At 42.8% G+C, this 14,716-nt stretch overlaps 1 protein-coding gene and 1 long non-coding RNA gene across 8 annotated transcripts in view; one reads left to right on the top strand and one right to left on the bottom strand.

Moving 5' to 3' along the window:
* ELSPBP1 (epididymal sperm binding protein 1) overlaps positions 1 to 12,245 on the top strand; it is a 27,422-nt gene extending 15,177 nt beyond the window's left edge. For 4 of the 7 annotated variants that reach the window (XM_025424471.3, XM_025424474.3, XM_025424473.3 and 1 more), the window contains 5 exons: positions 3,326 to 3,463; positions 7,174 to 7,320; positions 8,297 to 8,455; positions 10,646 to 10,810; positions 12,056 to 12,245. In XM_025424471.3, coding sequence (XP_025280256.1) covers positions 3,326 to 3,463; positions 7,174 to 7,320; positions 8,297 to 8,455; positions 10,646 to 10,803 — 602 coding nt within the window. In that variant the 3' untranslated portion in view covers positions 10,804 to 10,810; positions 12,056 to 12,245. Of the gene's footprint in view, positions 1 to 3,325; positions 3,464 to 7,173; positions 7,321 to 8,296; positions 8,456 to 10,645; positions 10,896 to 12,055 lie in introns of all 7 variants that reach the window. The other 3 variants (XR_003127005.3, XM_025424476.2, XM_025424477.3) reach the window with 3 other exon arrangements.
* On the bottom strand, positions 12,181 to 14,716 carry LOC125754950 (uncharacterized). The gene is made up of 2 exons (XR_007410137.1): positions 14,009 to 14,716; positions 12,181 to 13,440 (listed from the first exon to the last, which is right to left on the bottom strand). It is a non-coding gene; the product is annotated as an uncharacterized LOC125754950 (long non-coding RNA).

The following is a 14,716-nucleotide window of genomic DNA, read 5'->3' as shown; positions in this document are numbered from 1 at the left end:
GGAAATGTAGTTTTTAGCAGTAGGAAGGAAGATGAAGCTGGTTTTGAACACACAGCAGTCTCTGCCACAGGGAGGTATGAGTATTTTCCTAGAGAGAAGGTCTAGCTTCTCATAAGAATAGAGAAGTCCCCCAAAGGCTAAAAACTCATAGTTTATTTAGACAGGGAACAATGCCAGCTTTCCCAGTTATTGTCTCATTCTGGTCATACCTTCCTGAGACCACACCCATATTCCGGTGGCGAAACTTGGCATCCCTAAGTCTTCTCTGCACATATTTATGAACTAATTTATCCCATACACATTTATCAAATGATTCCCAAATGCCAGGCAGGGTGCAATGGGCCAGAAACATAGCTAGCAATAAATGAAATTCATGCCTTATACTCAGAGAGCTTACAGCAAATGAGAGTGATAGATACATAAACAGGTAACTATATTCTTTTTTAAAAAAAATATTTTATTTATTTATTTGAGAGAGTGAGCAAACAAGCAAGAGAACATAAGCAGGGGAAGGAGCAGAGGGAGAGGGAGCAGCAGGGAGGGGCAGAGGGAGAGGGAGAAGCAGGCTCCCTGCTGAGCAGGGAGCCCAAGAGAGTGGAGAAGAGTGTTGATCCACATTGAACCAAGTTATATAGATGAGTAACAGGGAATAAAGCTAGGAATAAAGAAAAGAGCAGGATGAAGGGCATGAGCCAAATGCCAAAGACAAGAAAGAACGTGGAGGAAGGTCGAGGAAATGTTAATCAGGCAGTGAGAACAGAGAGGTTCAGCAGGGCCCAGATTATGGAGGATTTTAACTCATTTAAGAAGATTAGACCATCTGCTGAATTACTTTGCAGATGGCTAATAGTATCTATTATGTGTTGATCCTTACTAACAACTCCCAAGGATAATCTTAATCCTGTGTCCCAGGAGCATCTGCCTGCCCTCCCCTCACCACCAGCATCATACATACTGGTGGTGTCCATGACTGAGAATCACTGATGACAATGATGACTGTGATGGTAATGATGGTGTAGCAGTCATGTCCCAGGTCCTCTTCTAAGCACTTTCCAGATATTAACTGGTCTCAACTTTACAAAACCAAGATTTAAAAGTTCTGAGACCTAGAGGTGGACAATGCACTGTGACCTAAGGACCTCTACTTTCATCAACCCATTGGCGAAGCTCAAAAATGGAGGTCTGCCTTTTCCACCCTCTCTTAGCACATCCCTCACTCACCCTTATGATGGCCTCTGTCAGATCATACAGGGTAAGAATCTGATCCAGAAGAGACGGGGCTGCCAGACTGAAGATAGAGAGGATGTCTTATTCGTCTGTATTGGTAACAGATTAACTATCCGCAAATGTCAGTGGTTCAATTCAACAGAGTTCTTGTCAAACTCATCTAGCACTTCAGTGTGGCTGTTTGGTGGGATGCCTCTTTCATTGTGATTCAGAGATATAGTACGCTTCTGTATTGTGGCTCCAACATCCACTAGGGCTTCATTATTCTCTGCAGGGTCCTTTTACCTAACTTTCTCAACCTGGGCACTATTGACATTTGAGGCCAGATGACTTTGTTCTGGAATCTGTGTGTGGTAAGATGTTTAGAAACATCTCTGGCCTCTGCCCAGTAGATACCAGTGGTACAGGTACTAGCTCCCTCCTCTCCTAGCTGTAACAACCAAAATGTCCCCAAACATTATCTAATGTCCCCTTCTCCATCGAGAACCACTGCTGTGTCCAGCTGGCAGAGGAAGAAAGGAGCATAGAGGTTTGCTTGGGACTTTTCTGAGCAAGGAAATGGTGGACATCATTTCCACCCACATTCCATGAGTTGTAAAGAGTCATGTGGTCCCACCTAACTATAAAAGAGGCCAAAAAATGGGTTCTAGCTAGGAGCCCAGAAAGAAAAAGAAGATAGGTTTAGTGAATCCATGGAAGCTTTGCCTAGGTTTGGACCATGAGGACCACACGTACATGCATGCACATAAATAACCTATCAGAATGTCTTAGTCATAGTAAGCCTTCATTATATCTTTGAGGGAGGAAGGAAGGGAGGAAAAGAGGGAATGACAGGATGAAGGCAGAGAGAAAAGCTGTGATCCTCAACCAGTAGATAAAAAATTCTAGTTCTCATTCTAGTTCTGCTAAAAAAGAAAAAAAGTATTAAGTTGAAATGATGCTTTATCTTACATGGTTCCTTACTTCCTTCTGCATGATGTGAAAAATTTGAGCTAGAAGAGAATTTCATAAGATGTGTTTCAGGGACCATTAGTCTCCAGAGGTATCAGGGAGTGAGGAGGAAGGATTATTCAATATACTCCAAACACCTCTTGCTAATTCAATTCTCATTTGAGTATTGACCCTTCTGATGAATTCTTCATTAAAGAAACTCATTTAGCTTTTTTTCATGTGGTATTTTCTGAAATTATTTCTTCATTCTTTCAATTCTTTCTTAAGCATCTACTATGAGCGAGTCACTATTCTAGTTTCTGAGGATGCACTGTGTCAAAGACAAAGTCCCTGTCTTCTTACCGAGGAATACAAAGGCCAAGGGTTGCATTTTTCCAATTTTACTCATCCAGGTACCACGCCCTCAATATTTGCCACATCTTCATACCACCAGCACTATCATTTACTTAGCCTTCTTCTTTAAACGTGATCACTTTTCTTCACTTTAACATCCTATTTTTTTTAACATCCTATTTTAAAGAATAGTTAACATCAGCTCTGTAATCTGTAAAAATGCTACTCCTTGCCATAAATAGAAATTGCAAACAAAAATAAATACTATGAAAACAAAATCCCATTATTATATTCTACTAGATGCTATTGTCCCAAAAAGCCTTTGAGCCTGAATTGTGCCCTCTTTTTTTGGTTGTTGTTGTTTGTTTGTTGTTAAAAAGGGAGATTATTAAGAATTAGAGACATGGTAGAGAAATACTAGCATTAAAGTGAAGCTTTCTCTCTTGTGTAATCAGAAAGATTGAAAAGAGCATTGAAAAACAAAATCATTTTTCAGAATTATTTGACTGTGTGTCTCTTCCATTACCTAATGTGATCTTGTGACCTTTACCAAATGCATTTTGTGTAACATTGATGGTACTCCGATGGTCTGGAGGAAAACTTCATCCTGGTTGTTTTTATGGTTTATGAGACTCCTTCCCTGTACTTTGGTGTCAGTATAAACTGGACATGCCCTTATATGTCATGAGACATTTGGATGCTAAAGCTCCACGTGTTGCCTTCAAACCCCCCCAGGGAATAAAACCAAGACTCATCCTTGGCACACTCATTGTGACAAAGCCCTGTCACAATATTTTGTCTCTCTGTCTTCTAGATCAGAAAGATTCATGTGTATTTCCCTTCGTCTACAAGGGGTCTTCTTACTTCTCTTGCATCAAAACCAATAGCTTCTCTCCTTGGTGTGCAACCAGAGCTGTTTATAATGGGCAGTGGAAATTCTGCATGGCAGACGGTGAGTGGCGCCACACTGTCCCCTCAGCAGTCCTCTTCAAATGATGGATTGCAAAAAAGAACATGTGGATTTGTATAATATAATCATATTTTTGAAGATGAGTTATGATATACGTGTGTGTGCATAAAAAATGCTCCCGGGGCAGCCCGGGTGGCTCAGTGGTTTAGCGCCGCCTTCAGCCCAGGGTGTGATCCTGGAGACAGGGAATCGAGTCCCACGTCCGGCTCCCTGCATGGAGCCTGCTTTGCTCTCTGTCTGTGTCTCCGCCTCTCTCTCTCTCTCTCTCCTCTCTCTCTCTCTGTGTGTGTGTGTCTCTCGTGAATAAATAAATAAAATCTTTAGAAAAAAAATCCTCCCGGAAGGCAAAACACTGGATGCTAGTACAGGGTAATAATGTTAACAATGATAGTGTTGAAAATGGTGCTCTCTGAACCACTGTATTCTTTGTCTCTTTTTTGATTTTTTAAATTAATAAGGAAAGGCAGAAACAAAGTATAATAGAGAGGAGATTTGAAAGACTCTGTTTACTTTATTCTCAAAACCCAAGACATCTTTGTAATTGTATGATTTTGATCTTTTGTGCACAGGATAAAAGGCGTTTTGTTTGTTTTAACTAATATTTTATTGTTGGACATTTTAATTGTTCCTAGTAGTAGCTGGCTTTTGAATATGCAGGATTTACTTCTCCCTCATACCACTGCTCTTGACTCTCTTAGATCAAATGCTCCCTTTGATAGTAAATAAAACATTCCTTTTTCTATCCTGAAATAAAATGTATAAAGAACATTACCTATCCTAAATTCATAATTTCAAGATAAATCAACATAATTCCATAACTGCAATATAAGACAGAAATAAAATGAGACAAATTGATAATAAAGCAATAAGCATGCATGATCATAACTCACCTAAAAGATATTAAAAAGTGGCCAGAGGCTTGTACCTCCAAGCAAATAAGAGCCAAAAATTACTACAAAGAAGCCCTGTTCCATTGAAAAAATGAAACCAAACCTGGAAGCAATGCTACCCCTGGTTGAAAATATTCCTCTAGTTCAAAAGATGCAAATCAAGATCAACTGGTTGAAACTGAATCTGAAAATTAGAAACAGATTTTTAAAAAACTCTTGGGTGGGGGACAGCCCGGGTGGCTCAGCAGTTTAGTGCTGCCTTCAGCCCAGGGCCTGATCCTGGAGACCAGGGATTGAGTCCCACTCAGGCTCCCCGCATGGAGCCTGCTTCTCCCTCTGCCTGTCTCTGCCTCTCTCTGTGTGTGTCTCTCATGAACAAATAAATAAAATCTAAAAAAAAATAATAATAAAATAAAATAATAAAAATAATAAAAATAATTCTGGAAAAGAGGTCCCAGAACAAGCATAAGATATACAAAAGGGGACAAAACTTTGCCAAAAGTCATATACTAGATACAGTCAAGGCCAAGATATTCAACAACCTGCATTTAATTAAACCTCTTTCAGCCATATCAATGAAGGCTCTTGTACAGATGAAGGTTTGCCTTTTGCATCTCCTCTCTCAGCTCTGGCTCTTGAGGCAAGTAATGTTCTTTGGGCCCATACTGGTGGGTTACTCACTACCTGTGAACAGCTTTAACATCTTAGCCTTGCCCCACAGTGGTGGGGAAGTGGTTTTCCAGGGGCATTCCCAAGTAATGCCTTGCAGGATGCTTCACCTCATAAGTGGAATAGTGGAATCCGAAACAGGTTTCCATGGCAATCACTAGACATCTTAGCTTATGATATTCATATCACTAGAAATATATACTCTGTGCAGAGGCTTTCCTGCTCATTTGTAGGTTTCTTCAAATAAGGACAAGGTGCCACCGCTGTGTAAATCAGAAAAACAGAATCATCCCTAATCCCTTACCTCCCATCCCATGTGTAATCCATAAACCAGACTTAATTTTGCTGTCAAAATAGATCCTAGTTTTAGCTTCTGGAAAGAAGCTGCTTCACTGCCTCCATCCTTCTCTGAATCATCATCACCTCTGCTTGCCAAAATTTGCTAACAGGTCTCCTCAAACCAAACCCCCCCCCCCCACCTTCCTCCAGCCAATTCCCCACACCTCAGTCAAAGAAGTCTTTTTGGAATGTGAAGTCAGGCAATGCTACTCCCCTGCTCAAGTGGGACCTGAATACCTCTGTGGCTCACCTGCACACTTAGAAAAATATCCTGACCCCCAGAGAAGCCAATGCAAAGGAGGAGGCACCACATTTCCTGATTTCAGACTATATTGCAAAGCTATAGTAGTAAAAACAGTATGGTATTGGCATAAAAATGGACACACGGATCAATGGAACAGACTTGAGAGCCCAGAAATAAGTCCATGCATATATGGTCAATTAATTTATGACAAAGGAGCCAAGAACATGCAACGAGGGAAAGGACAGTGTCTTCAATAAGTGGTGGAAAAACTGGACAGCCACATGCAAAAGAATAAAACAAAATCTATATTTTACGCTCTACACAAAGTCAACTTGAAATGATTGAAGACTTGAAAATAAAATGTGAAACCATAAGCAGGGTTGGCAATGATTTTTTTTTATCTGACCCCAAAATCAAAGGCAACAAAAGCAAAAATAAACAAGTGGAACTACATCAAACTACAAAGCTGCTGTATAGCAAAAGAAACCATCAATAAAATGAAAAGGCAACCATGGAATGGGAGAAAATATTTGCAAATCATATATCTGATAAGGGGTTAATATCTGAAATATCCAAAAGAACTCCTACTACTCAATAGGAAGGAGAAAGGGAAGAAGGACGAGGGGGAGGAAGAGAAAGCAAAAGAAGGAGGGGAAGATCCTCTCACCTTGGTCTGCAAAGCTCTACAGGACCTTGCCCTTTCTGTCCTCATTATCTCCCATTCTCTTCCTTGACAGCTGAGCTCCAGCTACACTGGTTGTCATGTTTCTTGAATGTTCTGAACTCCTTCCTATATTTGAAGTCTTCACACTATTATTCTCTCTGCCTGTACTTCAGTTCCCCCCAATTTTTGCATGGCTGGCTTCTCCACATTGTGAGAGCCTCTTCTCAAATACAACCTGCTCAAGGAAGCCTTCCCTTGTCCCTTCGTCTATTAAGCCCCTTCATCATCTCCAAATGACCCTGATTTTCTCACTTAAAATAAATCCACCCACTGTAAACATAATGTCTGAAATTATATTTGCTGTATTAACATTTGTGGTGGGAAATTCAATCCATCTATGAAAGTTGCAAGAAGGCACAAGCACCTAGATGATAATTTTACTGTATTTGACTTCTCTGATATTTGACATTTTTTTCAGTAATGGCAACATTCCTTTTATGTCAAGGTCTTGACTTCATCTGTTGATCATAAACCATCAAAATTCTTTGTTGTGACCTATTCCTACAGGTCTTTTGCTGACCCTAAGAGATTCGTTTTTAAGACATGGTGAAGTATGTTTGTTTGTTCAGCAGGTGGGGTGCCAGAGTTGAGATTGGGGACTCTGTTGGGGAAGCTTTGAGGTTAAAAGTACAGGAGGAGGCTTTCTTTATGAAATACTTGATGAAATGAATGAATAAAATCTCTTCACAAGACTTGATACTTGTTCTGTACTTTGGTGGCTAATGGATGGATGGATGGATGGATGGATGGATGGATGAATGATTAAATGACTGTCCCATCAATGGCTGGAGAAAGTCAAACCACTCATGGGCTCCTTTCCATACAGATTACCCACGATGCATCTTCCCCTTCATCTTTCGAGGAAAGTCCCATAACAGCTGCATCACGGAGGGCAGCTTCCTCAGAAGGCTGTGGTGCTCAGTCACCTCCAGCTTTGATGAGAATCAGCAGTGGAAATACTGTGAAACCAATGGTGAGGCACTGGAGCAGGGATGGAGTATTTGGTGGGGAGTGGGGGGGACAGCAACACATCTCCTGAGGTGATCATGGTGACACAGGGTTGAGCAGAGCAATGGGAGGAATACTTCTAGAAATGAAGTGTCTTCTTAAAGAGTACATTAGGATAACTACAGGAGGCAGGAATGACCTGGAGCCATGTTCCCCTGAGTCTCCAACATCAGCACCAAAAATCTGGTTGTCCCAAGAACCAAAACCATGGGGTGTAGTCCCGACACTGGCTTTCAAGTATTGCAGTTGCCAATAAGCAGATTCACCCAGTGCTAGACCCTACGTACATTTCATCTTAATTCTATGCATACTCTTCACTTCTTAATGACCTTCATTCATTCTAGAGCTCTCTCTGTATTAGACTATAATCCAGGACCTCTATATATAATCTCTCATTGAATCTTTCCATGGAAGTTCTATGAGATGCTTTTTTTTTCTCTATTCAGAAAATGGTCCCAGTAAAATTAAGTCAAGTTCATATGGCTCTAATGCCCATGCTTCCTCACTAAGTACTGTTGCTTCCCTCGAGATGAAGATTCAAGCAAGGCACCTATCCATGGGCATACTTATTCCCATACAAAGTCTTAATTATGTTCTTCCCTTAGCACTGAAAAAATCTTAATCCCATAGAAAACCTTGATTTTATCTTTCCACTAGACGTCCATCACTTGGGTCCTTAACACTATCAACCTTATCCTTAAATCTCACGATAACTCTATTGATAAAGCCTGTGGAACACAAAAGCCTTTGTTCAGGGAGACCGTAAACCGTGTGGTCATGAATGATTTGGGTTCTCACTTATATGCAAAGCGGACTTAATAGCATCACAAGGAACTTGATTGGGCACATTCAGTGTTATGGTGCCTAGTTCATGTGTGATAAATGGAAGCTCTTTTTGTTGTCTCTTCTTGTCCTTGTGACCTTTCCATAATTATTTTCAGAGTATGGGGGAAATTCTTTCAGCAAGCCCTGCATCTTCCCCTCCATCTTCAGAAATAGCACGATCTTTGAATGCATGGAGGATGAAAACAACAAGCTCTGGTGCCCAACCACAGAGAACATGGATGAGGATGGGAAGTGGAGCCTTTGTGCTGATACTAGTAATCTGGGGAAGAGGACTGGGTGGACATGGATGGATTCCTTCATTCATTTACTCAGCAAACACCTAATCCAGCCCTACTGTGTGCCAGACACTGTGTTGGGCAGTGGGCATATGGTGATGAGTAAGGCAGAGTCCTGCCCTCATGGATCTGATGAGCAAATAACATAAACAATGCAACAGTGTGATGGGCAAAATATGGGCTGCTTGAGATCCAAAAGAAAGAGGTCAATATAAGATTTTCAAAATGTGAAACACCTAACACTTGCTTGTACAAACACAGAGTAAGCACATACTAAGGTTTAAAAAAATCTGGGGTGCCTGGGTGGCTCATTCAGTTAAGCATCCAACTCTTGATCTCATCTCAGGTCTTAATCTTAGGGTCGTGAGATCAAGCACCGCACTGCCCCCATACTGGGTGGGCATGGAGCTTACTTAAAGAAAAAAAAATCTATTAATAAGGTAACTAGAAGGATAGTGAAGCCAATTCAGGGGAAATTATAAGAAATACACAAAGTCAGTGAAGAGAAGAATGTTGAGTACAAGCAAGATTATTAAATTAGCCACAAAATCTGTTAACATTTAAAGGGCAATCAAATCTTTGTTGTTGTTGTTTTTAAAGATTTTATTTATTCATAGAGACCCACAGAGAGAGAGAGAGAGAGAGAGAGAGAGGCAGAGAGAGAAGCAGGCTCCATGCAGGGAGCCCGACATGGGACTCGATCCCAGGTCTCCAGGACCACACCCTGGGCTGCAGGCAGCGCCAAACCGCTGTGCCACTGGGGCTGCCCAAACCTTTGTTGTTGTTATCTTGTCTACCAGACAGAAATTATTGGCATTTCTATTGAACAAAAATTAGTTATGATGTACCAGTTTTCTACAAGTTTCAGAGTTGGGGAACTTGTTCCAGCCAACAGCAGATAGTAAGTCAGACCAAGTTCTATTTCCCTAGAGTAGGGGTCTGCAAACCACATCCTGCCTATGGGCCACGCCTGGACCACTTCTTTTGGACCCCAATCTAAGAATTGTTTTTTTTTTTATTGGAGTTCAATTTGCCACATATAGCATATCACCCAGTGCTCATCTCATCAAGTGCCCCACTCAGTGATTTTAAATTTTTTTAAATTTATTTATGATAGGCACACAGTGAGAGAGAGAGAGAGAGAGAGAGAGAGGCAGAGACACAGGCAGAGGGAGAAGCAGGCTCCATGTACCGGGAGCCTGACGTGGGATTCGATCCCGGGTCTCCAGGATCGCGCCCTGGGCCAAAGGCAGGTGCTAAACCACTGCGCCACCCAGGGATCCCGATTTTAAAAAGTCCAAAGAAGAATCATATTTTGTGACAAAAATTATATGAAATCCAAATCTCAGGGCCCTGAGCTAGACAATCAGGTGACCCTTAGGGACTGTTTAGACAATGCTCTAGAAGGACATGAAAAGGTCACGTGGAAATCTTTTGCCCCTATTGCATGTTTTGGATAATTTTGTTAACAAAGGAGAACAAACGTAGATTTGGTGGATGATAAGAAAGAAGCCCTCAAGGAAGGAAAACAGAACATTTTTCTGTAAATATAATATTTCCCCATAGGGCACATCCCAGCCTGCCTGCACTTCAGGGACTCTGGACAGCTCTTCAGCACTACACTTAGGCATTTTAAATACTTGTCTACAGCAGGAAAGCTGCACAGCGAAGGCAGGGTGCATGCAGCCTTGCTGGGCTTCAGTTAGGAACATGGGCTCTGTGTGTCCACATATGACCACAAAAACCCCACCAGTACTGACTCAGGTTCCGAATAAATTTTAGCAAGTGGTGAATTCACGCATCCAGGATCTGTGGATAAGACTCCCTGTAATATGTCCTCTCAGTGCTTCCCACTCCACTCCCTGGTTCCCTTGGTGACATAATGTCCTTCTATCTCCCACCGCCAGGACCCCTTGTGCTTTCACACAGCCCATAGTCCTTCTTCTACTATTAGTGGAATTAATTTAGCTTCCCCAGGAAGAAAATCTGACATTTAGGATTAGGTCAGCATTTCTCTCCTCTAATGGGAACTTCTGAGCAAGCCCAAACAAAACTCCCACAGGCAATGTGGACCCAATTTTGATTTTAGGATGGGCTCTGAAGCCTAAGCCTTCACCACAGTGTAAAGACACAGGGGTAACTACTATCCTATCCCCTTCTTCTTCCTAGGAATTTCCTCCTTGGTTCCTGGCTTTCCCTGCCACTTCCCATTCAGCTATAAAAACAAGAATTATTATAACTGTATCGGCAAAGGAACAAAAGAGAACCTTACGTGGTGTGCAACCTCTTACAACTACGACCGGGACCACACCTGGGTGTATTGCTGATGCAAAGGTGAGATGCATAACACACCCAGGGCAATACTGTGTGAAAGCGACGTCTGTTCCTTCCAGCATGATTAGCTGAGATTCCCAGCAAGGTGAGCTCCATGTCCCAGAGATGAGGTGAAGCGGAGGTTGGTGGGTGGGGGGAGACTGGGACAGCTTCCCAAATGAGAAGGAGGTGGACTCTTTCAGACCCAGAAAGGTATCATGCCAAGGTTTAGGTCCAGGAGGCCTTGAGTGTGCAAGATAGGAAAATGGAATTTCTCAAACTGGAGTGTGAGAAGAAAAAATGAGCTTGAAAGGAGATTACCAGGACTTGTCTGGTCCCCGGAGGCCATGGTGCCAAGTTATTGATCTACTATCCCTGTCACTGAGTAGCCAGTGGACAAAAAGGTAGGGTTCCCTTCTGCTCCTCATCATGAGGGTCCCTCCCCCACCTCCACAAATAAGTCCTCAGCTATCTCCACAGGACAAACTTCATTCTCCCTTCTAGTCCTTTCCTCTGGCTTTAGTATTCTAAGGCCTGTGGAAGCTCTCCAGACTCCCTGCGTGGGTCTACTGACCTAATCACTCAGTGGTTCTGGGATTTAAACACAAACAGAAGCCCTTTCATCAGATGTGCGGACAACTTTGGAGTTTCTAGCAATGTTTGCCCTTAACAATGCATATGGCTTATGGGTGACACCAAAATTAGTGACTCTTCCTGAATTTTGGATTAGTCATGAAAATCATCTTCCTGGAACAGACGAGACATCAATAGGGCTGTGGGGCTCTGGGTACCATCTCAACAAGGTGGATATTAAAAAACACCCACAAGCTGGTGTGCTTGGATAGCTAGCTCAGTTGGTTAAACGTCCCTTGACGTCATGATCTCAGGTCATGATCTCACACAAGAGCATGCTCTCTCTCTCTAAAGAAAACCAAAACCAAAATACCCACAAGTCATCCCCAGGCTATGGCTAGAATTAAGAACATTTTTAGTGTTCTGCCTCTGATTTATGTCCACCAGTGCACAACTATCTTCTGCAAATCTCTATTCCACCAAGCCTATTACAGCGAGATTACAGTGGTCATGGTTCAGTGGCTTCCCACCCCCATGAGCCAGGTGAAGGGCAGGGGTATCCAACTGCCCTTGGCTCAGCTGCCTCCCTTAGGACTCAGACTTGAAAACCAATATAGAACTTTGTAACCACATTACATCTTGAGTCACTGCATACCTATTACCTGAATACTGGCTTTTGATTCTATTTTCAAGGGGAGGAGAAACATCTTCAGAGGAAGACGGACATACTAAGTCTAGAACCTGCTTCATCATTTTCATCAAGTCTTTCAAGTTTAATTGCTTTTAGAAGTACCTTGTCTGCCATTTTGCTTAATCACTTGGTCCTTTGTGAAGAACAGAGGGAATATGTGGCATAACCACCAATAAAGGAGCCCACAGTTAACCCCCAGGGCTGCTCTTTGTGCTCTCTGGAATGAGATAAGGTGAGGGACCAGAATGTATGGTGAAGGAAGCCTTGGTGACTGAGTGGTGAGTCTCACAGGCGGAGGTCAGATTCTTAGCCCAGGGGCCCTTGGAAGGAACTGCAACCTGCTATCTCTTTCTGGGAAACTGTAGATTTGGGTGGAGCATTTGTAGATACTTGTTAAATCATTAATAAATAAATTAGTAAGTTAAACAGAGGGTAGGAAATTCATTGCACTTAATGTAATGAGCACTAGGTATTACATGCAACTGATGAATCACTAAATTCTACCCCTGAAACTAATAATACAGTACATGTTAACTAAATGGAATTGAAATAAAGACTTAAAAAATTTTTTTTTAAAAAGAAGAAAATTCATTGCAAGACTACATTGACTATTCTCTCCCCATGCCTGTGGCAGACATCATTAATTAATTACAGAATCTGTTTCCCTGTGAGCCCAGGTGCATCCTCATTTTGTTGTCCCTCTTCTCCTCCCTGCTCCTCCCCCTCCTCCTCTTTCATAAAACACTGAGCAACTGCTATCACTGTCCCACACTGCATGCAGACATCAGGAATAGATTTAACCATTCGGCCTCAACCAGTCTGATTGTCTAAAACGATGTTGCATAGACATTTGAGAAGCCGGAAGATCTCATGGTAGAGCTTTTCCACTGTAGCTCAAGAACAACCAGATGTTCGATCTTCCCTTAATCACAAACACACCACAGGAAACCTGGCTCTCCTGCCCCCAGATCTCACAGGTGCCCCCTTGTCTCCAGCCTTCCCTCACACACGTTCTACCTCTGTCTCCTCACTCAGTACGCTCTAGCCACCGCCCTGTTCCTGAAGCCACCACACTGACGCCAGCCTCTGTGTCCTACTTGCATGGCATCCCCTTCCCCTTACCTTCCTGAGCCTCCCTGCTCACTTCACAATGTCTGCTGAGTCACCCAGTAATGAAGATGGAGATATGCCCCCAGATCCCAATTCTGCAGAGGGCTTGCCCAGCTCCGGCCGTGCCATCTGCAGGCAGCCTTCAGTGGTCAGCCCCAAATCAGGAATGTCTGCAGCTGCAGAGTGGCCTCCCTTGCTCAAGGTTGTGCCCTTTCCAGGGCAGCCCATATGCAAGCTCTGAATGAGGGCAGGTGTAAAGGTGCAGCCATTTCAACCCCTGGGAGACAAGTCAGAAGAGCCAAGTCAGGAGCTTGTGCAGGTTGGGCTGAGACACATGAACTTGCATCCCACTTCCTTCTCCAGGTATCAATCCTAAGCACTCTTCTTGATAAACTTCCTGTACACTTCAACAGAGGAGGCATGAGGGGAACCCAACCTGAGACAGCCCATCATTAACACATGCTTTCTGGGGGCACCAGGCTGGCTCAGTCAGTAGAGTAAGCAGCCTTGATCTCAGGGGATGAGTTCAAGCCCCACGTTGGGAGTAGAGATCACTAACAGAAAAAACAAGAAATGCCCTTTGGGCCATTCTAGCTAATCAAACTACCCTTGCCTCTCCCCTAGTTCTCTGAGTAGCTAACCATCTCATTTTATCTTCTGCAGTTTCATGCCAACCTGAGCTGCTCTTATGTGATTATTTTTTTTCTTCTCCCCTCCCACTGGAATATGAAAGCAAAGACCTTATTGCTGGCCTGTCTCCAGGACCTAGAATAATCCCAGATGTATAGCATGAACATGTGCTGTCTATAGCCACACAGGGTGACTTATATTTAAATATAACTTACATCATTCATAAAATCATTGTCGATAGAATGTTAACTTAGTAAAATAAAAAATAAAATTCAGTTTCTCAGCCTCACTCACCACATTTAAAACTCAATAGCCACATGTGGCAGGGGCTACCATAACAGACAATGCAGTTCTAGAACATTCCATCGTCACAGAAGATCCCATTGGATTGTGTGGCTCCAGAATACAAGCTCCTTGAGGTCAAGTACCTTTTCATTGCTCTATTTCCATCACCTGGAACAATGCCCGCCATACAGCAGGGACTCAGCAAATGCCACGTTGAATAAGTGGGTGAGTGGGATGGGCAGATGAACAGGTGTATGGATGGAATGGGATGGAGCTGGCACAGGAGGTGATTTTAAAGGGTGATCTGGTTTATGTCACTCCTCTGCTCAAAATCCTCCAAGGTCCTCAGACTGGCCTCTAAGAACATACATGGTTTAACCTCCCATCCACTCTGATACATTATCACCTACCCCTCTCCAGCCAACATGGCCTCTCACCATTCCTCTCCAACAGGCCAGCTATATTCCTGCCTCAGGGCCTTGGCATTCACCCTACACTGTGTTGGAAGTGCTTTTCTCCTAGACAAGACCCTGGTACTGAGTAGACCCTCGTTCCCCCTACATAGAATGTGGATTCCTCCTATTCCCAGACACCTTAAACCACTTTCTGCTCCATTTTTCTCCATATTTCTTACCATC

Source organism: Canis lupus, chromosome 1 (assembly GCF_003254725.2).
Source record: "Canis lupus dingo isolate Sandy chromosome 1, ASM325472v2, whole genome shotgun sequence".
Lineage (NCBI taxonomy): Eukaryota > Metazoa > Chordata > Mammalia > Carnivora > Canidae > Canis > Canis lupus.
Note: the sequence above shows the minus strand (reverse complement) of the source record. Positions and strands in the feature narration are given on the sequence as shown.